This window comes from Coregonus clupeaformis, chromosome 24 (genome assembly GCF_020615455.1).
Source record: "Coregonus clupeaformis isolate EN_2021a chromosome 24, ASM2061545v1, whole genome shotgun sequence".
In the NCBI taxonomy this organism is placed as follows: Eukaryota; Metazoa; Chordata; class Actinopteri; order Salmoniformes; family Salmonidae; genus Coregonus; species Coregonus clupeaformis.
The window spans coordinates 24,346,754-24,371,607 of NC_059215.1; the positions used below are offsets into that span (position 1 = coordinate 24,346,754).

General features: G+C 43.4%; 1 protein-coding gene across 2 annotated transcripts; it reads left to right on the forward strand.

The window, feature by feature from the left end:
- Positions 1 to 73: 73 nt before the first annotated feature.
- LOC121538411 (DENN domain-containing protein 2C) lies at positions 74 to 24,854 on the forward strand. 2 transcript variants are annotated; one of them, XM_041846376.2, is made up of 19 exons: positions 74 to 540; positions 4,142 to 5,513; positions 6,996 to 7,120; positions 7,428 to 7,549; positions 7,667 to 7,816; positions 9,778 to 9,862; positions 10,084 to 10,128; positions 10,367 to 10,554; positions 10,802 to 10,911; positions 11,249 to 11,318; positions 11,676 to 11,753; positions 12,125 to 12,265; positions 12,665 to 12,813; positions 13,097 to 13,274; positions 13,653 to 13,694; positions 22,822 to 22,924; positions 23,083 to 23,319; positions 23,452 to 23,538; positions 23,626 to 24,854. In XM_041846376.2, exons 2-19 carry the CDS (start codon positions 4,396 to 4,398, stop codon positions 23,649 to 23,651), a joined length of 3,054 nt encoding a protein of 1,017 aa, XP_041702310.1. In that variant the 5' UTR covers positions 74 to 540; positions 4,142 to 4,395; the 3' UTR covers positions 23,652 to 24,854. The 2 variants fall into 2 exon arrangements, with proteins under 2 accessions (XP_041702310.1, XP_041702311.1); XM_041846377.2 differs by lacking the exons at positions 74 to 540; positions 4,142 to 5,513 and having other exon boundaries at positions 7,056 to 7,120; positions 7,498 to 7,549.

Consider the following 24,854-nt stretch of genomic DNA (forward strand, 5'->3'; position numbering starts at 1 on the left):
AATGACATCTTCCTGTGATTGTGTCAATCAACCTTCTCCTACAAATCAAGACATCCAGTCGTTGGATGAGACAGCAGGAGGTGGCGACGCCTTTTAGCTCACAGGATCAATATGGAGCCCCCTGAAAACTTTCTCACTTGCTTCCAGTTGTACCACTAGCAAATATTTCGGTGCCTGCTTAACGTTATTCCTTACTGTCCAAGACTGGTGAACGGTAGTTGGAAGTAAATAGACGTTTTTGCTCTAAAATAATACATTTTGGTGATAGCTAGCTACAGTTAGCTTTAGCGGCTAATCAGCTAACGGGGAATGTGTGGCTAACTAACTAGTGCGATGGAACGCCCGATTTGGAATTCGTCGTGATTTCCTACTGCGAGAAACACTTGTAATGAGTCAACTAGGACGAAGATTATAGCTAATATTGTTGTCTAAAACCAACCACTACACACAGGGAACAGGTCTAATTTGCTGTTTACGATACTTTTTGCTATTAAAGAAGTTGGGATTGCTGCAAGCGACCTCGAGAGAAACCAATTGGAGGTGGGTAATACATATTGCTATGATTCAGTGGATTAAAAGCAAATAATTTGCTGTCTGAGATTAGGCATTTTGCTTGGTGTCCCCCGTTGCCTGGTCTCACATCCCATTTACTGATTTAGCTACAAGTTATCAGTAACTTGTTATAACGTGTTGCATTGATTGCACATTTGTCACCTCGCAACCTCGTCATGCATGGCAGTATTTATTAATTTGTTTAGTTAATCTAGCCTACTACTTGCAAATTAATTACATCTGTTGATTAGGATAATCTTAATCAGATGTAAACAGGACAGCTAATCTCTAAGTATATTTACAGATACATTATGGCAAGGGTGAGATCAGCACCAGTGTAAGAATGAAAATACATTCCACATGACCTAATATAAACTGCATTGACTGTTTACTGAAACAACACTCCTTACCCCTTCTTTTGTATCCCACCTAGGGCAAGTTTTGTCATGCAGCAATTCTTGCAGAGGGCGGTTTATGGTTGTTTTGAACGTGCAATTAGGTTTAATTTATGTTGGTAGGTGATGACAGAGTATTTGGGTCTTGATGATCCCTGTTTGGATTCTACTGGAGTAACATTGGTGTTCGTGAGTTCCACTACAAGTTTAAAGTGGAATGATAAAATGACCATCCTACACACACAAATAAAGCAAGTGGGTAAGAGTGATAAGTGACAGTTTTCAGTGTAGGATGGGTCCTGGCTATGAGATTCCACTACATACATTGGATTTAGGTCAAACCAAACAAAAGCGTCATTTGCGGAGCCTGACTGACCTACTGTCTCTGGTCAAATTTATTCCCCCTGCCCCCTCCTAGCTGGAATGCAGCACATATAATCATTATTATCATGAGCATCACTGGAATTTCACCATGTCTCCCTTCTCTAAATGCTTTCAGCTTTCAACGTAATGTGCAATGTGTCTAAGTGCTTTGCTTCCAGCAAACAGAGTACAGTAACCAAATTAGAAAGGAAGCTGGAACAGGAGTTTGAATCTATTTAGGCAAGATTTCACATAAGGACTTGGGCCTCTCCATACAGTTTGGATGGTGCATACAATGAGGGGGCTGTGCAAGATCATACATATGAGTATTGCATGCCAAACTGTTCAGTTGTAGTTTTAGCACAAGCTAAATGCATTATGGAGTAATTCACTGTGAGGGACTCAAAATGTCAATGTTTCAATAGTCTGTTCCTATCAAATAGTCTACTAGGCCTAAATTAATTAAATTAGCTAAGAGTTTACGGCCATATAGAATATATTTTACAGTAATAAGACATCACTGTGGTTGTGATGGGGATTTACTGGAATCCTTCATAATTTATCTTAATTGTTTGTGCATGCGAATGCATGTGCTCCTATCTTCGGTTAATGTTTTTATGGCGCTTAGGCCTAGACATTCTGAAGTCAAGATAAAAATACTTGGAATACCCATCCTGGCATCTTTCCTGATCCACTGAAAGAGACCTTTTGAGATGAGAGTAAATTAGATGTAATGTTTTAATCTGTCATGGTGTTCTGTAATGGGACAGCTGTGGTTAAGGATGGGACAGGGGGACAGCCAACTCCCATGATATCACTCTGGCTGCACAAAGCTCCTGCCGTTCTCTTCTTTTCTCCTCCGGGTTTTATTTTTGGCTACTGACCTTGACATGAGCCTATCCTCTCCAGTTTCCTCCGGCCAAACACATCCCGTACGCCTTCCACTGCCTCAGGAGTGTGCTGTTGAAAGATACAGTGCCTTCAGAAAGTATTCATACCACTTGACCTATTCCACATTTTGTTGTGTTACAGCCTGAATTCAAAATTGATTAAATATAATTTTTTTCTCTCAACCATCTACACACACTACCCCATAATGACAAAGTGAAAACATGTTTTTAAAAATTGTTGCAAATTTATTGAAAATGAAATACAGAAATCTCATTTACACAGGTATTCACAGCCTTTTGCTATTACACTCCAAATTGAGCTCTAGTGCATCCAATTTTATTTGATCATCCTTGAGACGTCGCTACAACTTAATTGGAGTCCACCTGTGGCCAATTCAATTTTTTGGACATGGTTTAGAAAGAAACACACCTGTCTATACAGTTCACAGTGCATGTTGGAGCAGAAACTAAACCATGAAGTCCAATGAACTGTCTATAGATCACAGAGATAGAATTGTGATGAGGCATATGTCTTGGGGAAGGGTATAAAACAATTTCTAGAGTGTTGAACGTTTCCAAGAGCACAGTGGTCTTCATCATTGGGAAATCGAAAAAATAGGGAACTACCTAGACTCGGCCTAGACCTGGCCGTCCGACCAAACTGAGCAACTGGGCAAGAACGACCTTGGTCAGGGAGGTGACCAAGAACCCAATGACTACTCTGACAGGACTACAGAGTTCCTTGGCTGAGATGGAGGACCTGCCAGAAGGAAAACAGTCTATACCAGGGTTCTTCAATTCCGGTCCTGGAGGGCCGAAACACCTCTGTTTTTCATCCTCTCCTTCTAATCAGGGGCTAATTCAGACCTGGGACACCAGGTGAGTGCAATTAACTACCAGGTAGAAATAAAAAAACAGAAGTGTTTCGGCCCTCCAGGACCGGAATTGAAGAACCCTGCTCTATACAGCACTTCACCAATCAGGGCTTTATGGGAGAGAGTGGCCAGACAGAAGCCACTCCTGAAAAAAAGGCACATGAAAGACTGAGATCATAAGGCAAAAAAGTATGTGGTCTGATGAGACAAATCAAAATCTTTGGCCCAAATGCAAAGCTCTATATTTGATGAAAACCAGGCACAGCTCCTCACCCGTCTAACGCCATCCTTACCATGAAGCATGTGGCGGCAGCATCATGCTATGGGGATGCTTTTCAACGGCAGGGACTGGGAGACTGGTAAGGATAGAGGGAACAATGAATGGAGCCAAATACAGGCAAATCCTTGATGACAACCTGTTTCAGAGTGCAAACGACCTTAGACTGGGGGCGAAGATTGTCCATACAGCCAAAGCAACACTGGAATGGCTTCAGAACAAGAATGTGAAAGTCATTGAGTGGCCCAGCCAAAGCCCAGACTTGAATCCCATTGAAAATCTGTGGACAGACTTGAAGATTACTGTTCACCGCCGCTCCCCATCTAACTTAACAGAGCTTGAGAAAATCTGCAAGGAAGAATGGGAGAAAATCCCCAAATCCAGATGTGCAAAGCTAATACAGACATACCCAAGACGACTCAAAGCTGTAATCGCCGCCACAGGTACTTCTACAAACTATTGACTCGGGTGTGGATACTTATGTAAATGAGCTTTTCTGTATTTCATTTTCAATACATTCGCACACATTTCTAAAAGCATGTTTTCACTTTGTCATTATGGGGTATTGTGTGTAGATGTGTGAGATTTTTTTTATTTAAAAAATCCATTATGAATTCTGTCTGTAACACAAAATGTGGAATAAGTCAAGGGGTATGAATACTTTCTGAAGGCACTGTAATAGTGTCGTCATCTTCCTCACTAGATACTGCTTTCTCGTCAGAGTGTTGTCTTAACTTGTTTTGAAGTGCTGATGGGTGAGTAATAACTTTTGTGTCCATTGCTTTGCAGGTCCTTCTTTATGAGGAGAAGAGGGAAAAGAGCAGTCCCTGACCCTGTTTAACGGAAGAGGTTTAAAAGTAAAAAGGAAACGATAGAAGAAAGACCCCTGTGGATCTCCTTGCCTTCCATAGGCTACTGTGGTTATACCAGTCGTAGGACAGACTCACTGTTTTTAACAGTGTCTCTGTCTATACACCGGGAGGGTCCTCATGCCTCCACCAACTATGCAGTGAGGGTGAGCTGGCAGTGTGCCCCCTCTCACCATGCTGGCACTGGGCATAGAGCAGGGGAGAGGTGGAGGGGGACGGGGTCGGGCTACTGTGGCCTGGCAGGCCCCCTCCTCAGGGAAGCCTCTAACCCAGGACCCAGGGAGGCCTACTGTGGCCTGGCAGGCCCCCTCCTCAGGGAAGCCTCTAACCCAGGACCCAGGGAGGCCTACTGTGGCCTGGCAGGCCCCCTCCTCAGGGAAGCCTCTAACCCAGGACCCAGGGAGGCCTACTGTGGCCTGGCAGGCCCCCTCCTCAGGGAAGCCTCTAACCCAGGACCTAGGGAGGCCTTCAATCCACAAACCAGGCCTCAACATCATGCAGAAGATCTCCCAGTGGGAAGGGCTCTGTCAACCAGACATTAGTGGGCAAGCCAATAGGGTCAAAGCGCATGCACCAGTTGTATCCCGATCTCTTTCAGGGGATGTCCAGGGTAACGGAGTATGTAGCGACAGTCGGAGAGGCGGACCTCTCGGCAAAGCCAACCTCTCTAAAGCCAAAAGCCTGGGTTTGGATTTCAGGGAAAACCTACAAGCACGGGGCGGACACAAGGTCATTGGCAGAAAGTCGGATCCCCCTCAGAATCACTCCTGTTTCAGTAAGACTTCAACCACAATACCAGTGTCCAAGCCATTCACAGTGCCTTCGCAAACTCTTACAACAGACACTACAAACATCTTCCAAGTAGAAAGGATCATCCCCACCAATGGTGAACTGAAGGTGGGTAATGTGTTGAAAGTTAAGTGGACCAAACCCCAATGTCTGTCAGTGGATGACCATGGAGAAAGCCTGCCCCCAGGGAATTTCTACACCTCAAGGGGCTTCTGGCGGAGGCTGGAGGGAGATGTGTTGTTCTGGGAGAAGGGAAGAAATACCTCCGCAGAGCCTCAGAGTGCTGTGGGTCCAGTGACTCGCCCTCCACCAAAACCACAACGGACGTTTCAGTATCAGGGAGCGGACAGCACCCCAGCACACTGGGTCCAATGGGATAGCAGGACTCCATCTGCCAACCAATCCAACACCAAGTGCAGTGGCATAACCCACCCACCTAGCTTCCCACCACCCCTGTGTCCTGTCAGCCATGGCAATGGGTTTTCCAGACACAGAAAGAACAGGTGAGTTAATGATACTGACACCTCTAGGCTAAATCTACAAGACCAGTGGGCGTGCGTCATGCCAGAGTACCGGTAGTATAGAGAAAGTCTAGTTTACCATTTTAAAACAGAACATTTTGGGCATTTTCCTTTTGTAATGGCTTTAGTCAAGGGAAAACCTGGTTGTTCGAAATACAAAAACATATTCATTACTTGGTGAAAGTCTTTCTCTGTCCTGAGCTATTGTGCTCTCAAACAGTGTCCTTAGTTGTAAATTGTTTTATGTTAAGTTGGAGAATGAGAGTGTTTTAGAGGCAAAGTTTGAGTGAGAGAAGGGTCAGTCTAGCATTTGGGCGGCCTCCAGGTGTGATGTCACAATCTTTGGCAGCATTGCAGACTATTGTCTGGATATGGCCTACTTCCACAACAGCCAATGGTCCAGGGGTCACATTTGTTTGTTTTGACACGCATAAACACGCGAACACACACACCAGCTCTGACATTGAATTCCACTAATGTAGTCTCCTAATTTTTCTATCAGATTGTATTCTCTATGAGGGCAATTCCATATGAACACACAGTAAGGTTTCAAATGACACCAATACTGGCTTTGTAGCATCTACTGAAGGCCTGGGTAAATGTCACACATTATTTCTCAATAATCATTTTAGATAGACTTCAAAGGTATGCCAAAAATCCTACCCCCTAAGGACCTTTTCTATGGTTTTAATTTCAGGAAGATCCAAAAATCATATCTTTGGGTCAATCTCGTATGGGATTCCCCATGCGTCTTTAGCATAACCATCCAAATTGCTTTCTATTAGGTTTACTCTTGTAACACTCTTTCCTGCTCTCTCTCTTGCTCACACTCTCCGTATTGACCTTAACTCTTAGCCACATGTTCAATGTATTTTTCTCTAAGCTCTCCGTGCTTCTATTTTACAATTTTCTTTTTTTTCTCCCTGACTCTCCCTCCTATGATCTTTATCGCCATCACTAGCCGGCTACCACCCGGTTACTCAACCCTGCACCTTAGAGGCTGCAGCCCTATGTACATAGACATGGAATCACTGGTCACTTTAATAATGGAACACTAGGCACTTTAATAATGTTTTACATGCTGTTTTACTCATTTAATATGTATATACTGTATTCTACTGTATTTTAGTCAATGCCACTCCGACATTGCTCATCCTAATATTGATATATTTCTTAATTCCATTCTTTTACTTTTTGATTTGTGTGTATTGTTGTGAATTGTTAGATACTACTTCACTGTTGGAGCTAGGAACACAAGCATTTCGCTACACCCGCAATAACATCTGCTAAATATGTGTATGTGACCAATAAAATTAGATTTTATCAACTTGCGAAAACCCGTCCAATGCCGAGGCCCTTTGGCTGAACATAAGAGGACAATACATTGAACAACACCATGCTGACTGTGTTTAGAGTGACAGTGGCCCCTGTCTCACATCCCCCTCTCTCCCTCCATTTTTACAGGAAGTCCTTTGAGTTTGAGGATGTGGTGCGGTTGACAGCGCAGCAGGGCACACTGGGAAGTGGGGCCAGGCGCTCCGGCCTGTTCCACGCCTTCTCTGACGACAACATTTATGAGGACATTATCTGTGAGTTCACCCCTGACACAAAGTGAAAAAAGACACTTCACTAAGGCAGCCTGAGTCATCTTACAATCTCAGGAACATTTAGGAACCAATTATTTCCTAGTCTTACTTCCCATTGTCGTAACCACTGATAAAGAAAGGCTGGAATATACATTTTTCTCCATATTGTCACATATCAAGTCCTTTTTAGATCAGTGGTGGACATGAAAGGAGATAAAGGCAGCCATTTAAGACCATTAGGACTTAGTCATGGACTATTAGCGTATTATACTGTGTATCATCTGTCTCCCTCACCTTTGACCCTGGCCAGCTGGACCCCTGACCAGAGACAACCCATATGAGGATGTCAAGCTGTCTCCTACTATGTGTCTCCCCATCAGGCGTCCCCAACCCTGGACCATGGCACAGAGAGAGAGCCCTCACACCCCAAAGGTAGTAATGGCAACTGATTAACAGGATATTAGATTTCAATTGAGCCCAGTATGATATGGAAAAAAAAACATGCTTTAATCTTTAATTAACACGGTCCCCTTGTATCCTGTTTCGCAGCTCCCTCCCAAGCCTCTCACATTGCGGGTGGAGAGGAAGGAGACCCTGGCAGCGACACGATCCACCCCTACCTCCACTACTGAAGCCCCCCCCAGACCTGCCTTACCCAAGCGACCCACAACCACCCACAAAACATACAGACTGCCTCAGGTAAACACACACAATCATTTTATACACAGTGGAAAGTGTATTTACCACAAACTATTAGCTATTTTATTTTGTAATTTGGCGCTGAGCGGGAATAGCAGCCTATTATGTTAGGTGGATTGGTTTGTTTGCATGACTACACATAGAGATCAATCTGAGCTTCCTGTATGCTTGGCTCTGGATCCAGGTCACTCATTCCGCTGCTCAAGTTGAAACTTGACAGATGGCCCTATCCAGTCCAAACTGGTACCCATTAGGATCAATCAATCAATCACATTTATTTATAAAGCCATTTTTACATCAGCAGATGTCACAAAGTGCTATACAGAAACCCAGCCTAAAACCCCAAACAGCAAGCAATGCCGATGTAGAATCATGGTGGCTAGGAAAAACTCCCTAGAAAGGCAGAAACCTAGGAAGAAACCTAGAGAGGAACCAGGCTCTGAGGGGTGGCCAGTCCCCTTCTGGCTGTGCCGGGTGGAGATTATAACAGTACATGGCCATTAAGGCCAGATTTTTCTCCCAAGATATTCAAACGTTCATAGATGACCAGCAGGGTCAAATAATAATCACAGTGGTTGCAACAGGTCAGTACATCAGGAGTAAATGTCACTTGGCTTTTCATAGCCTGGCATTTAGAGGTTGAAATAGCAGGTGCGGTAGAGAGAGAGAGTTGAAAACAGCAGGTCTGGGACAATGTAGCACGTTCGGTGAACAGGTCAGGGTTCCATAGCCGCAGGCAGAAGAGTTGAAACTGGAGCAGCAGCACGACCAGGTGGACTGGGGTCAGCAAGGAGTCATCAGGCCAAGTAGTCCTGAGGCATGGTCCTAAAGCTCAGGTCCTCCGGGAGGGGAGGGAGAGAGGGAGAGTGAGATAATTAGAGGGAGCGTACATAAATTCACACAGGACACCGGATAAGACAGGAGAATAACACCAGATATAACAGTCTGACCCTAGCCCCCCGGCACATAGACTATTGCAGCAAAGGAAACCTTTTTCAGTGCAAAAAGGAAGTTGTGCTTGAATTACATTTATTGATTCGCTAACTTTTCTAAAAGGTTTGTGGCCAGATCACATGTATGTCAACAACATTGTGATGATATGTCACATGGATGTGATTTATTTGTATCAGATAAATATACTGAACAAAAATATGAATGCAACAATTTAAAAGATTTTACTGAGTTACAGTTCATATAAGGAAATCAGTCAATTGAAATAAATAAATTAGGCCCTAATCTATGTATTTCACATGACTGGGCAGGGGTGCAGCCATGGGTAGGCCCACCCATTTGGCAGCCAGCCCCACCCACTGCGGAGCCAGGCCCAGCCAATCAGAATCAGTTTTTCCCCTCAAAGGGCTTTATTTCAGACAGAAATACTCCTCAGCCCCCCCACCCCCTCTCAGACGATCCTGCAGGTGAAGAAGCCGGATGTGGGGGTCCTGGGCTGGCCTCGTTACACTTGGTCTGCGGTTTTGAGGCCGGGTGGACTTACTGCCAAATTCTCTAAAACAACGTTGGAGGCAGCTTATGGTAGACATTCAACTCTCTGGCAATAGCTTGGTGGACATTCCTGCAGTCAGCATGCCAATTGCACGCTCCCTCAAAACTTGAAACATCTGTGGCATTGTGTTGTGTGACAAAACTGCACATTTTGTGTGGCCTTTTATTGTCCCCAGCACAAGGTGCACCTGTGTAATGATCGTGCTGTTTAATCAGCTTCTTGATATGCCACACCTGTCAGGTGGATTGATTATCTTGGCAAAGGAGAAATACTCACTAACAGGGATGTAAACAAATTTGTGCACAACATTTTTGAGAAATAAGCTTTTTGTGTGTGATTTTTTAATTTTTAGCTCATAAAACATGGGACCAACACTTTACATGTTGCGTTTTTTATATTTTTGTTCAGTGTATATCTTTGTGTATGTGTTTGTTTGTGTGTGGTTTCTCTGACGCAGTATGTGAACAAGATTCATGTGATCTTTGACGCCAAGCGAGGGAGAAAGAGAGTGAAGAGCCAGGCACAGGGCGGTTCAGCTCGAGGTATGACTGTTTTTACCCTCGAACTTGTCTACAAGATGAAGATGTACTGCTCTCTGTAAATACCCAGCGTTTCATGAGATACGATACATCCCGTCACTGGTACAAATACAATACAAAGACACTGTCTTCTATAATGTCTCTTTCTTTCATCCTTTATTACTCGCTCTCTGCCTCTCTCTCATTTTCTCTTGCGTGCTCTCTCTCTCTCATGCTCTGAACAGAGGAGACCAGTGGAACTGAGAGTGACCCAGAGGACAACACTAAAGGTACTACTATAGGACTGACCTTCTGCTTGTCTAATTGTCATTCACATTTAAAGTAAAAGTCCATTCCAAAATCAATGTTTGGCAGATGTTTTTAGAATGTTGAGATCAGTCAATGTCCCACGCCTTCTACTACAGTTGTGTAGTTCCAGCCTCAATCCCAACATTTAATCAGATAAAATATCCTGTTCAACTAGATTCACCTTGTCAGGTTTTTTATTTTTAAAACTGTCTCCACCAGGAGGGTCCAGGCGCTCGGTCTATGTCCAGTCCACGCTGAAGCGGAGGCCAGGCTACCGCACCCTGGAGAGGGACCTGATCCAGCTCCAGCAACAGCAGCTCTTCCAGCTCTTCGTGGTTGTGTCACTCCGAAAGAGTTCCCCGGGAAACACCTACTCCCCTGAGATCACGCAACAGTTTCCCAACAAGGTTATTGTCAATTGAAATCAATTGAAGCCAACCTCTTTCAGGTGGGTGGGCAACAGAGCTAGGCGGCAGGACCCACTTATCCAATTTTTATAGGGGAAACCATGGATGGACTCAAAGGAACCCCAGAATGTTTTGAGTTGCCATCGTTTTTTGTTACCATTGTATTTCTCTTAACTTTTTTCTGTTTTACTGGCCAGGGAATAAAATGAGTCTATAAAATGAGTCTCTCCTTTCTTTATGGGTGTAGTTTGCGAAGTCTTCTCGTCACTCCCGTGAAGCTGAAGACCGGCTGAAGGCCATCCCCAAGTTCTGCTTCCCAGACTCTCAGGACTGGCGGCCATCTGGAGACCTGCCCAGGTAAGCTGCTGTCACGTTCACATTATGGTCACAGTATGTAGCAGTGGTGGATATTCATATAAGGGGGCTGAAACAACCACTTAATATAAGCATTGAAACAGGTCAAAACTTAAAAAGTAGTTGCTTTTTTGTAATCACTGTGCTAGAATTAAATATGATTAAGTGCAAGATATGTCAAATGAAAGGTTGAACATCTAGTGATTCAGACAAAGAAAAACATGATTGCAGTTCATATGCTATGCTTAGTTTTTTTCCCCAGGGAGTCTGCCCTAGAACACTGCTAAACTCTACTACAATGTGTATCCCTGTCATATTGTCTATGCTTCTGTCTCTATAGTGAAACGTTCTCTTTTGTCTTGACGGGAGAGGATGGCAGCCGTTGGTTTTGTTACTGTCGTAAGATCCTGGTGAGTGTGTGTGTGTGTGTGTGTGTGTGTGTGTGTGTCTGCCTGTGCATTTGTTTGTGAGGACTTGGCAGTAAAGTGCTTACTCAACATCTCTAAGGGATATACTCCATCTGAATCATAGGCCATAAAACGTCTGAATCAATTAGCCAAACTAAAAATAATTTCACATTTGTCTGCATGTTAAATCTATGACTGTACATGAATGTTAGATTTGTATGTTTTGAATGCATTGCTCAATGCATTGTTTCTGTTATCCCCCAGAAAGCCAGCGTTGATATAGCCTTTCAATAACATTGTTGATACTGAATGCCAGGGTTGGTTTTCACGCTCATCTCTGTGTTGATTTGTGCCATTTAGCCCTGTGGAAAGGGGAAGAGACTGCCTGAAGTTCACTGTATTGTAAGCAGACTGGGCTGCTTCAACCTGTTTGCTAAGGTAACCTGCAGTCTGATTAAACTCTTCATATAAAATGCATTTTAGCCTGCTTGTACACATTGAAAAGGGTTGAAACTAAATCCTGTGAAAATGTCCAAGCTAATCAGAAGGGTGTGTTTTGAGAAGGATCATTTATATATTTCACGATGTGTTATTATGTACCAGCCAATGTTTGAGTTGGTGCAGGTGAGAGGGGACAGGTGTGCATGCAGTGTAAATAAAAGGTGAAGAAAGCAGCCAGTATTTAATGGAGTCCTGGTGAATTCCCTTGTTGAGACTTGTCATCAGGATAGTCTTTGTGTTTAGGGGTGTAGTTATGGATTTATATACTGGGTGTGTCTTTGTGTGCGTGTGGGTGGGTGCGTTTTCAGATCTTGGAGGAGGTAGAGAGGCGTAGGGAGATCTGTCCTGCCCTGGTGTCCCCCTTCATGCGTAGCGTCATGGAGGCTCCTTTCCCCGCCCCTGGACGCACCATCACAGTCAAGAGCTTCCTCCCAGGCTCAGGAAATGAGGTAACACAATCACAACTAAGAGGAAGTCACCCTAGGACTATAGGTAAAGAGTCACTACAGGAAGTTAGAAGAAGTAACAAGAGGAAGTCACACTAGTTAAGTTCCTACCTACCTCTTTATTACAGACAATGTCAATAACAACTGCAATCATGTGCAATGTCTCTGCCCAGCAACCAACTGTTGTAAGAGCAATAGCCAACCGTGTGTCTCTGTGTGTGTGTGTCTCTCTGTGTGTGTGTGTCTCTGTGTGTGTGTGTGTGTCTCTGTGTGTGTGTGTGTGTCTCTGTGTGTGTCTCTGTGTGTGTCTCTGTGTGTGTCTCTGTGTGTGTGTGTGTGTCTCTGTGCGTGTGTCTCTGTGTGTGTGTGTGTGTCTCTGCGTGTGTGTGTGTGTGTGGTCAGGTGCTGACTCTGTGCCGGCCGGTGGACTCGAGGCTGGAGCATGTGGACTTTGAGAGCCTGCTGCAGTGCCTGAGCGTTGGGAGACTCCTGCAGGTGTTTGCCTCTCTGCTACTGGAGAGGAGGGTCATCTTTATCGCTGAGAAACTCAGGTGATGAGTTTCCTCTAGTACACACAGGTTCACTGGCATCTCCAGCTCGACTTGGGAGACAGTGGGAGGGCAGGTACAGCAGAGTACTGGTCCAGGATGGAATGTATTGTGCGCTTTGCTCTTCTGTTGGTCGGTGTGAAAAAGTGTGTACGTTTTCATAAGTAGTCCTAGTTAATTGTATTAAATAGACTGGATGAACTCCATATCTTTGACATGCCTTGTCTGTAAAGTGGGGGCCTCTTCTCTGGAATTTAACATCTCCATCCCTTTCTCCTCTCTTCAGTGTGCTGTCTCGTTGTGGCCATGCCGCGCTGGCGCTGCTCTACCCATTCACCTGGCAGCATACCTTTGTGCCTGTGCTACCTGCCAGCATGCTGGACATCAGCTGCTCTCCCACTCCCTTTCTCATGGGGGCGCTGGTGCCCTGCTTGCCCGAGCTGCTGGAGCTGCCCATAGAGGAGGTCAGTGACAAAGCTCACCATCTGATTCCCAGTGGCTAGTCACTAGATGGCCATGCTACAAAGGACAACATTGTCGATTTAATCAGAATTGATGAGGAAGTACAAGTGATTAGTTCCTTGAAAAGGTTTAGGGTTATTTAGCGTTCTGTCGCACACAGTGATTTATCAGACTTAATAAAGTATTGTAGTGCCACCTAGTGGTAGTTTTATAAATGTCATTACAGTAGAACTAACAAAAAACTGGAGTATCAAACTTCAAATAGTTACTAACAGTTAATGGTAGACAGTCCCTGATGTCTAATTTTGAAGCCCAATACTTGGACCTGCTTTCCTTTTGTCATTGATATGTTCTGTGTTCTGTCTCTGTTTGCATTCTAGGTGCTTATTGTAGATTTATGCGCAGACAAGTTTGTCAAACAGGTGTGTACATTTTACATTTTAGTCATTTAGCAGACGCTCTTATCCAGAGCGACTTACAGTATTCTTTCCTGTACTGGTCCCCCGTGGGAATCGAAGCCACAACTCTGGCGTTGCAAGCGCTATGCTCTACCAACTGAATTGTATTTAATTGCATTGTCTTTTGAAGTGACATTGTTTAATATCAATGTAAGTTGATGATTTCATACTACACTATGCCAGAGCTTGAATTTCTCTTGGATGTAGTCCAAATTCATATAGTGAGAATATTAAAGGGATAATCCACCCCCAGAAATAAAAATCATGGATCTCCTGTCAATTTGGTGAAAGCCTACATTCTATCAGTGGGTAAAATAACAATAACAAGTGGTCTGTCTGTGAAATCCGGAAAATGCATACCATACAGTGCATTCGGAAAGGATTCAGACCCCTTGACTTTTTCCACATTTTGTTAGGTTACAGCCTTATTCTAAAATGGATTAGATAGTTTTTTCCCCTCATCAATCTATACACAATATCCCATAATGACAAAGCAAAAACAGGTTTGTAGAAATGTTTGCAAATGTATAAAAAAATTAAAATACTGATTTACATAAGTATTCAGACCCTTTACTTAGTACTTTGTTGAAGCACCTTTGGCAGCGATTACAGCCTCAAGTCTTCCTGGGTATGACACTACAAGCTTTCTTGGGTATGATGCTACAAGCATTCAGAGACGTGTCCCGATGCCACTCCTGCGTTGTCTTGGCTGTGTGCTTAGGGTCGTTGTCCTGTTGGAAGGTAAACCTTCACCCCAGTTTGAGGTCCTGAGTGCTCTGGAGCAGGTTTTCATTAAGGGTTTCTCTGTACTTTGCTCCGTTCATCTTTCCCTCGATCCTAACTTGTCTCCCAGTCCCTGCCGCTGAAAAACATCCCCACAGCATGATGCTGCCACCACCATGCTTCACCGTAGGGATGGTGCCAGGTTTCCTCCAGACGTGATGCTTGGCATTCAGGTCAAAGAGTTCAATCTTGGTTTCATCAGACCAGAGAATCTTGTTTCTCATGGTCTGAGAGTCCTTTAGGTGCCTTTTGGCAAACTCCAAGCGGGCTGTCATGTGCCTTTTACTGAGGAGTGGCTTCCATCAGACATTTTTTTGGTACCATTCCCCAGATCTGTGCCTCGACACAATCCTGTCTTGGAGCTCTACGGACAATTACTTCGACCTCATGGCTTGGTTTTTGCTCTGACATGCACTGTCAACTGTGGGACCTTATATAGACAGGTATGTGCCTTTCCAAATCATGTCCAATCAATTGAATTTACCATAGGTGGACTCCAATCAAGTTGTAGAAATTTCAAGGATGATCAATGGAAACAGGATAAACCTGAGCTCAATTCTAGTCTCATAGCAAAGGGTCTGAATACTTATGTAAATAAGGTATTTTCGTTTTTAATTTTTAATAAATGCGCTAAAATGTCCTAAAACCTTTTTTTTTGCTTTGTCATTATGGGGTAATGTGTGTAGATTGAGGATTTTTATTTATTTAATCAATTTTAGAAGACTGTAACGTAACAAAATGTGGAAAAAGGGAAGGGGTCTGAATACTTTCCGAATGCACTGTAGCTACAGAACATGGTTCTCCTCACTGCAGATAGGGGATAACACACTATCACATTTCATAACGCTTTTAAAACTATTACCTGCACTCCAGATCACAAAATCAGCCAATAGATGGTATGGGCATGCTTGTCTAGAACACATCTATCCTTTCATATCGTCATGACAAAGTATACTGAACAGAAATAAAAACTCAACATCCAACAATTTCAACAATTTTACAGAGTTACAGTTCATATAAGGAAATCAGTCAATTGAAATAAATTAGGCCCTAATCTATGGATTTCACATGACTGGGCAGGGGTGCAGCCATGGGTAGGCCCACCCATTTGGCAGCCAGCCCCACCCACTGCGGAGCCAGGCCCAACCAATCAGAATCAGTATTTCCCCACAAAAGGGCTATATTACAGAAAGTTTCAGCCCAGTTTCATCAGCTGTCCGGGTGGCTGGTCTCAGATGATCCCGCAGGTGAAGAAGCTGGATGTGGAGGTCCTGGGCTGGCGTGGTTACACGTGGTCTGCGGTTGTGAGGCCGGCTGGATGTACTTCCAAATTCTCTAAAACGACGTTAGAAGCGACTTATGGTAGAGAAATTAACATTCAATTTTCTGGCAACAGCTCTGGCGGACATTCCTGCAGTCAGCATGCCAATTGCACGCTCCCTCAAAACTTGAGACATCTGTGGCATTGTGTTGACAAAACTGCACATTGTAGAGTGCCTGTGTAATGATCATGCTTTTTGATATGGCACACCTGTCAGGTGGATGGATTATCTTGGCAAAGGAGAAATGCTCACAGGGATGTAAACAAATTTGTGCACACAATTTGAGAGAAATACGTTTTTTGTGCATGTGGAACATTTCTGTGATCTTTTATTCTAGCTCATGAAACATGGGACCAACACTTTACATGTTGCATTTATATTTTTATTTAGTATAGAGTGGGGAGAACAAGTATTTGATACACTGCCGATTTTGCAGGTTTTCCTACTTACAAAGCATGTAGAGGTCTGTAATTTTTATCATAGGTACACTTCAACTGTGAGAGACGGAATCTAAAACAAAAATCCATAAAATCATATTGTATGATTTTTAAGTAATTAATTTGCATTTTATTGCATGACATAAGTATTTGATACATCAGAAAAGCAGAACTTAATATTTGGTACAGAAACCTTTGTTTGCAATTACAGAGATCAGACGTTTCCTGTAGGTCTTGACCAGGTTTGCACACACTGTAGCAGGGATTTTGGCCCACTCCTCCATACAGACCTTCTCCAGATCCTTCAGGTTTCGGGGCTGTCGCTGGGCAATACAGACTTTCAGCTCCCTCCAAAGATTTTCTATTGGGTTCAGGTCTGGAGACTGGCTAGGCCACTCCAGGACCTTGAGATGCTTCTTACGGAGCCACTCCTTAGTTGCCCTGGCTGTGTGTTTCGGGTCATTGTCATGCTGGAAGACCCAGCCACGACCCATCTTCAATGCTCTTACTGAGGGAAGGAGGTTGTTGGCCAAGATCTCGCGATACATGGCCCCATCCATCCTCCCCTAAATACGGTGCAGTCGTCCTGTCCCCTTTGCAGAAAAGCATCCCCAAAGAATGCTTCACGGTTGGTATGGTGTTCTTGGGGTTGTACTCATCCTTCTTCTTCCTCCAAACTCGGCGAGTGGAGTTTAGACCAAAAAGCTCTATTTTTGTCTCATCAGACCACATTACCTTCTCCCATTCCTCCTCTGAATCATCCAGATGATCATTGGCAAACTTCAGACGGGCCTGGACATGCGCTGGCTTGAGCAGGGGGACCTTGCGTGCGCTGCAGGATTTTAATCCATGACGGCGTAGTGTGTTACTAATGGTTTTCTTTGAGACTGTGGTCCCAGCTCTTTTCAGGTCATTGACCAGGTCCTGCCGTGTAGTTCTAGGCTGATCCCTCACCTTCCTCATGATCATTGATGCCCCACCAGGTGAGATCTTGCATGGAGCCCCAGACCGAGGGTGATTGACCGTCATCTTGAACTTCTTCAATTTTCTAATAATTGCGCCAACAGTTGTTGCCTTCTCACCAAGCTGCTTGCCTATTGTCCTGTAGCCCATCCCAGCCTTGTGTATGTCTACAATTTTATCCCTGATGTCCTTACACAGCTCTCTGGTCTTGGCCATTGTGGAGAGGTTGGAGTCTGTTTGATTGAGTGTGTGGACAGGTGTCTTTTATACAGGTAACGAGTTCAAACAGGTGCAGTTAATACAGGTGATGAGTGGAGAACAGGAGGGCTTCTTAAATAAAAACTAACAGGTCTGTGAGAGATGGAATTCTTACTGGTTGGTAGGTGATCAAATACTTATGTCATGCAATAAAATGCAAATTAATTACTTAAAAATCATACAGTGTGATTTTCTGGATTTTTAGATTCCATCTCTCACAGTTGAAGTGTACCTATGATAAAAATTACAGACCTCTACATGCTTTGTAAGTAGGAGAACCTGCAAAATCGGCAGTGTATCAAATACTTGTTCTCCCCACTGTATATATTCCGGTTAGAGGTTCTCAATCTAAACATTGTCTGTAGGAAACGTGGAAAAGGGCTGTTGTTGCCATAGCAACATACTCGGCATTTGCTCTGGGCATAGATTAACTGCAATTTGAACTCGTGAGAGACTCCTAAATTGATAGTGCAGTTTGTTTAGGCGATTTTTACAGCTAGCTAGTTCTTTCACATGCTGATATTGACCTTGGTATTACTGTGTGTAGATACGTAGCTAGCCAGTCAGCCCAGAGAGAGCATTGCGTTGTGGATTTTGTAGTTGACTTGAGCTGCAACACATTTCCAAAACGATTTTCACATATTGCTACCAACCTTGGGTGCGTTCGTAAATTCACTCTGGCTATCTACTCCGATTTCAGAGCACTCTCGTCTGAGTGTGCCAGAGCACAGAATAACTGATTAATTTACGAACGCTCAACACCTGTTGAATATGGCCGGTGTCAGTAAACGCCGGCAAAAAAGCGTAATTAAATTATTGCTAGCAGCACAGTTAGTCACCAACGCTCTGGATAACATGAAAACAGCCTTAACCAGCTCTGCTAGGGTGAGTAAAATGGTCAGAGTGAGGTGTTTGTATCTGGAAGTAGCTAGCAAGCTAGCCAACGTTAGCCAGTTAGCTTGGGTGCTTGACTGCTGTTGTGAGGTCAACGCTCGGATTGTGAGGTCAATACTCAGAGAGCGAAACGCTCTGAATTTACGAACGGACAATCTGACAACGCTCTAAATTTACGAACACCCAGAATGCACTCTGAGCACTCTGGCACTCCAGAGTGAATGTACGAATGCACCCCTTGTTATAACGACAAAAAATATTGTTTTCACATATTAGTGTTATTTAACACTGTTAATCATAGGAATTAATGGTTTGGGGTGGATTATCCCTTTACAGTGCATTCGGAAAGTATTCAGACCTTATCTTTCACATTTTGTTACATTACAGCCTTATTCTAAAATTGATTAAATTACTTTTTTTTTCATCAATCTACACACATTACCCCATAATGACAAAGCAAAAACGTGTTTTTATAATTTTTTGCAAATCTATAAAAAATATAAAACCGAAATACCTTATTTACATAAGTATTCAGACCCTTTGCTATGGGACTCGAAATTGAGCTCAGGTGCATCCTGTTTCTATTGCTCATCCTTGAGATGTTTCTACAACTTGATTGGAATCCACCTGTGGTAAATTCAATTGATTGGACATGATTTGGAAAGGCACACACCTGTCTATATAAGGTCCCACAGTTGACAGTGCATGTCAGAGCAAAAATCAAGCCATGAGGTCGAAGGAATTGTCCGTAGAGCTCTGAGACAGGATTATGTCGAGGAACAGATATGGGGAAGGGTACCAAAACATTTCTGCAGCATTGAAGGTCTTCTTAAATGGAAGAAGTTTGGAACCACCAAGACTCTTCCTAGAGCTGGCCGCCCGGCCAAACTGAGTAATCGGGGGAGAAGGGCCTTGGTAAGGGAAGTAACCTCTGTGGAGATGAGAGAACCTTCCAGAAGGACAACCATCTCTGCAGCACTCCACCAATCAGGCCTTTATGGTAGAGTGGCCAGATGGAAGCCACTCCTCAGTAAAAGGCACATGACAGCCCGCTTGGAGTTTGCCAAAAGGACTCTCAGACCATGAGAAACAAGATTCTCTGGTCTGATGAAACCAAGATTGAACTCTTTGGCCTGAATGCCAAGCGTCACATCTGGAGGAAACCTGGCACCATCCCTACGGTGAAGCATGGTGGTGGCAGCATCATGCTGTGGGGATGTTTTTAAGCGGCAGGGACTGGGAGACTAGTCAGGATCGAGGGAAAGATAAATGGAGCAAAGTACAGAGAGATCCTTGATGAAAACCTGCTCCAGAGCGCTCAGGACCTCAGACTGGGGTGAAGGTTCACCTTCCAACAGGACAACGACCCTAAGCACACAGCCAAGACAACGCAGGATTGGCTTCGGGACAAGTCTCTGAATGTCCTTTAGTGGCCCAGCCAGAACCCGGACTTGAACCTGATCGAACATCTCTGGAGAGACCTGAAAATAGCTGTGCAGCTACGCTCCCCATCCAACCTGACAGAGCTTGAGAGGATCTGCAGAAAAGAATGGGAGAAACCCCCAAAATACAGGTATGCCAAGCTTGTAGCGTCGTACCCAAGAAGACTCAAGGCTGTAGTCGCTGCCAAAGGTGCTTCAACAAAATGTGGAAAAGGTGAAGGGGTCGGAATACTTCCATGATTACATGAAAATAATTTTATAGTTACAGTAACCTCAATGTGGCTATGGATGTGTTACTCATTTTAAGGTTGAATGTTACATTAGTTTGTAAGATTGAATTGTGTTTGGTTGACAACCCAACCAAATACTGTATCAACATTTAAAGGAGATGTATCTACTGGCTTGGATAGTTCCATTTGAGCCACTGGCTTAATCCCATTCTTTAACTTGGAGATGTGAATCCGACAATTTCTTTTTTTTGACTTGTTGACAAGTTTATAGGCTTTTTATTTTAAATGTGATTTTGAATTGTTTGGTTGTCAACGCAACCAAATATCAACATTTGAAGGAGATGTATCCTCTGCTTGGATAGTTCCATCTGTGCCACTGATTAGTTTTAACTCCAGTTTGTCTACAAGTTAATGAATGTAAAAGTTAAAAGAGTAAGACTAAATCAAATCAAACTTTAAATAAAGTTTGATTTGATTTAGTCCTATTCTTTCACTTAGATTTTTGGTTGAGATGGAGACGTGAATCAACGTATAAATTATTAATTTGTAGACAAACAGGAATTAAAGCCACTAAGTCAGTGGCACCGATGTAACTGTCCAAACAGAAGATATATCTCCTTGAAATGTTGATATTTAGTTGCGTTGACAACCAAACACAATTCAATATCACTAAATATCATTACATTTTTAAATCAACCAGAGCTTGAAACCCTAGGCCTATTCTATTGTCTATTTTTAGTTGAATTCTGAGGTGAATTGAAACAATGGCTGTTGATGACTTTGCAAATGCTATAAAGGCCTAAATGGCATCATTGATGATATATGAGTGATAAAGTATGGTCACATTTAATTTGCTCTGATAAACCTACCCTTTGGAATGACTTCGATATCAACAGTGAATCTACAGTACACTGAACAAAAATATAAATGCAACATGTAAAGTCTTGGTTTCATGAGATGGAATAAAAGATCCCAGAAATGTTCCATATGCACAAAAAGCTTATTTTGCTCAAATGTATTTACTTCCCTGTTAGTGAGCATTTCTCCATTGCCAAGATAATCCATCCACCTGACAGGTGTGGCATATCAAGAAGCTGATTAAACAGCATGATCATTACACAGGTGCACCTTGTGCTGGAGACCGTAAAAGGCCACTCTAAAATGTAGTTTTGTCACACAACACAATTCCACAGATGTCTCAAGTTTTGAGGGGGTGTGCAATTGGCATGCTGACTGCAGGAATGTCCACCAACGCCTCCAACGTTGTTTTAGAGAATTTGACAGCACATCCAACTGGCCTCACAACCACACACCACGTGTAACCACGCCAGCCCAGGACCTCCACATCCGGCTTCTTCACCTGCGGGATCGTCTGAGACCAGCCACCCGGACAGCTGATGAAACTGGGTTTGCACAATCAAAGAATTTCTGCACAAACTGTCTGAAACCGTCTCAGGGAAGCTCATCTGCGTGCTCATCGTCCTCACCAGAGTCTTGACCTGACTGCAGTTCGGCATCGTAACCGACTTTAGTGGGCAAATGCTCACCTTCGATGGCCACTGGCACACTGGAGAAGTGTGCTCGTCATGGATGAATCCCGGTTTCAACTATAACAGTCAGATTGTAGACGATTGTATGGCGTTGTGTGGGTGAGCGGTTTGCTGATGTCAACATTGTGAACAGAGTTGCCCCATGGTGGGGTTATGGTAAGGGCAGGCATAAGCTACGGACAACTAACACAATTGCATTTTATTGTGATGAGATCCTGAGGCCCATTGTCGTGCCATTCATCCGCAGCCATCACCTCATGTTTCAGCATGATAATACACGGCCCCATGTTGCAAGGATCTGTACACAATTCATGGAAGCTGAAAATGTCCCAGTTCTTCCATGGCCTGCATACTCACTAGACATCACTCATTGAGCATGTTTGGGATGCTCTGGATCGACGTGCACGGCAGCGTGTTCCAGTTCCCGCCAATATCCAGCAACTTCGCACAGCCATTGAAGAAGAGTGGGACAGCATTCCACAGGCCACAATCAACAGCCTTATCAACTCTATGCGAAGGAGATGTCGCGCTGCATGAGGCAAATGGTCACACCAGATTCGGACTAGTTTTCTGATCCATGCCCCTACCTGTGACCAACATATGCATACCTGTATTCCCAGTCATGTGAAATCCATAGATTAGGGCCTAATGAATTTGTTTCTATTGATTTTATTTCCTTATTTGAACTGTAACTCTGTAAAATCTTTGAAATTGTTGCATTTTACATTTTTCGTCAGTATATTTAGTTAAGTGGAGATCTTTCGACAATCATTCTCACGATAGCACATTGGTAATCATTAGTGACACAGCTAAGCTGGGAAAGATTAAAACCCTGGATGGGAGACCAAAGGGTAGCTGTAGATAGATCAGTTCTCCAGTAGGAGGTGCTGTCCAGCATATTGTATTTTGTTTCTGATAGTGGATATAATGTTAAAGAGCTGACTTTGTTTTAAAGATACAAATTCAACCTATTTTATACAAGATTTGTCTATGTTGAAATTTGGTTACCATGATGACACAATCCTGTGGTTGAAATTTCACCCTCAAAACAGTTTACGTTGATAACTTTTTTTCAAATCCAATGTAGATTCCACATCCACATTGACAAATTATGTTGAAACATTGATTCAACCAGTTTGTGTCCAGTGGGAGGTTCTCTTGCATGATGTGAGTTGCCCTGACCTCTCCTGTTAACTACTCCTTTTTTCTCAGCTTGGTGATGAGGACTGTATCTTGCCCAGTAAGCTTCAGGCTGCACTGCAGCAGATCCTGGAGGAGAGAGGGCAGATACTGCGGCAAGACGGAGACTGCACAGGTTTGCACAGCCAGCTATTACTATATATCTGCCTTAAATGGCCTTGTCTCCCTGTCCATGTTGGATAATTTCTTAAAGCATTCTTCACTCACCTCTCCATTTTGACACCATCTACTTTTCTAACTGACTATCCCCCTCCCTACCATCTGTCCCTGCAGGCCAGCAGTGTGAGCTGAGCTCCCTGGTGTCGGAGGCCTTTGTGCATTTCTTCGTGGAGCTGGTGGGCCATTACTCCCTCCACATGGGTGCCAGCGGGGCCCGGGTGCTGCAGAGGGAGAGCTTCTGTAAGTCCCACCCCTCCCGTGGGGCCCGCCAGTTCCTGCAGCTCTTCATGGACACACAGATGTTCTCCGGCTTCATCCACGACAAGGAGTTGCGCAAAGGAGGGGGCAAAGGTCAGGGAGTGGCCTATCAGTGGCCCTGTTGTTGGAATACTTTGAGAATGCATTCTTCTTTCCTCTAAGTAATCACCTTTTACCTAAATGTATTTCCTTGTGGACCTTGTACTAAGCTCTTTTCTCCCACAGGGCTTTTTGAAGTTAGAGCTGCAGAATATTTGGCCTCAAACCCTGAGTCTGAATCTAGCGGATTCCTCAAGGGACTCAAGGGAATTGGTTAGTAGTGCTCCATTCATAACTTTCAATTAAACAAATATGACCTTTACTGTCAGAGTTAATTAATTGTGTCAATTTTATTTTCAGGGATGAAATTCCTACAGAAGAAGTGACAATGTCAGCAGTCTGGTTGAAAATGCTTCTGTAAGAGAGGATGAGAATCATCCGCCGGATTGGCCGAGACATGTGCTATGACGTTACAGCTATATAGATATGTACATGACTCGACCAGGACATAATGGTGTTGGGCACAGAGATCCACAGTCCTAGATAGAGGGCTCTCTGTTTGAGACAGGACCAGTCTCTTCGTATTGCCCTGAATGCACTCCAAGCCGGAGTGAAGTGCAATTGTAATTGGAGGAAAACTGGAAATGTGCATTTATGCGCAAACAACTTTTAAGATGTCAGAGGAAAGGCAGGAGCAAACACTATGTACTTGTGAAATCTACACAAACCATTTCAGCTACAAAACTCGGTATTAACTTAAGCAGATGTCGTGCCATCATAAACTAACCCACGCGTTTTTGTGTTTTTGCTAGTCATTTTTTAATGTTTGTTTTAGCCAAGTCTTTTGAGTGTTTGGTCTCCATATTATGGATATAGATGTTATTTTTAAGTTTAGTTTTGAACTTGTGTCTAGTTGGAAATGAATAAGGAAGGCTACTCTTGATACCCTTCAGCACTCTGCTACAGAACAATGTAAGAATAATTATTTTTATTATGTGCATGATTGTTACTTTAAATATTTTAAGTTTGTTTTTAAATTGAGGTTAATGTATGTTGTCCCTGACATTTTGTTGGCCTTGACAAAACATCCAAGTAATGTTTGGATCATTAGGATAATGCATTACAATTCACATTTTGAATGTTGTATAGGGCATTCTGTAACTAAATATTTTGTTTACAATGTTTTAGCTACTTTTATGCATTGTTTTGCATTGTGAACTTAAATTGAGATTGTATGAGTCTGTTTGGATACCCTTCCCTCAGTCATTTGATAGGATGGGTGAAAGCACATATTGAACTAGACCACCTTGACTAAGGATGTGATTTTAAATGATCAGAACTGGGTCTTAATCTCATGTATCCAACATTCCAATGCACAACGTTTGATAAAAACGTTTTTGATGTTCCCATGTGGGTTTAGAAAGTCATAACTAGAGACCAGAAATTAACTTGTCACACCGCCTTCCTATTGTGGTGTTGCTACCATATAAAATATTGACTGGAGTTGCATACTTAGTGCCTTCAGGAAGTATTCACACCCCTTGACATTTTCCACATTTTGTTGTGTTACAGCCTGAATTTAAAATGGA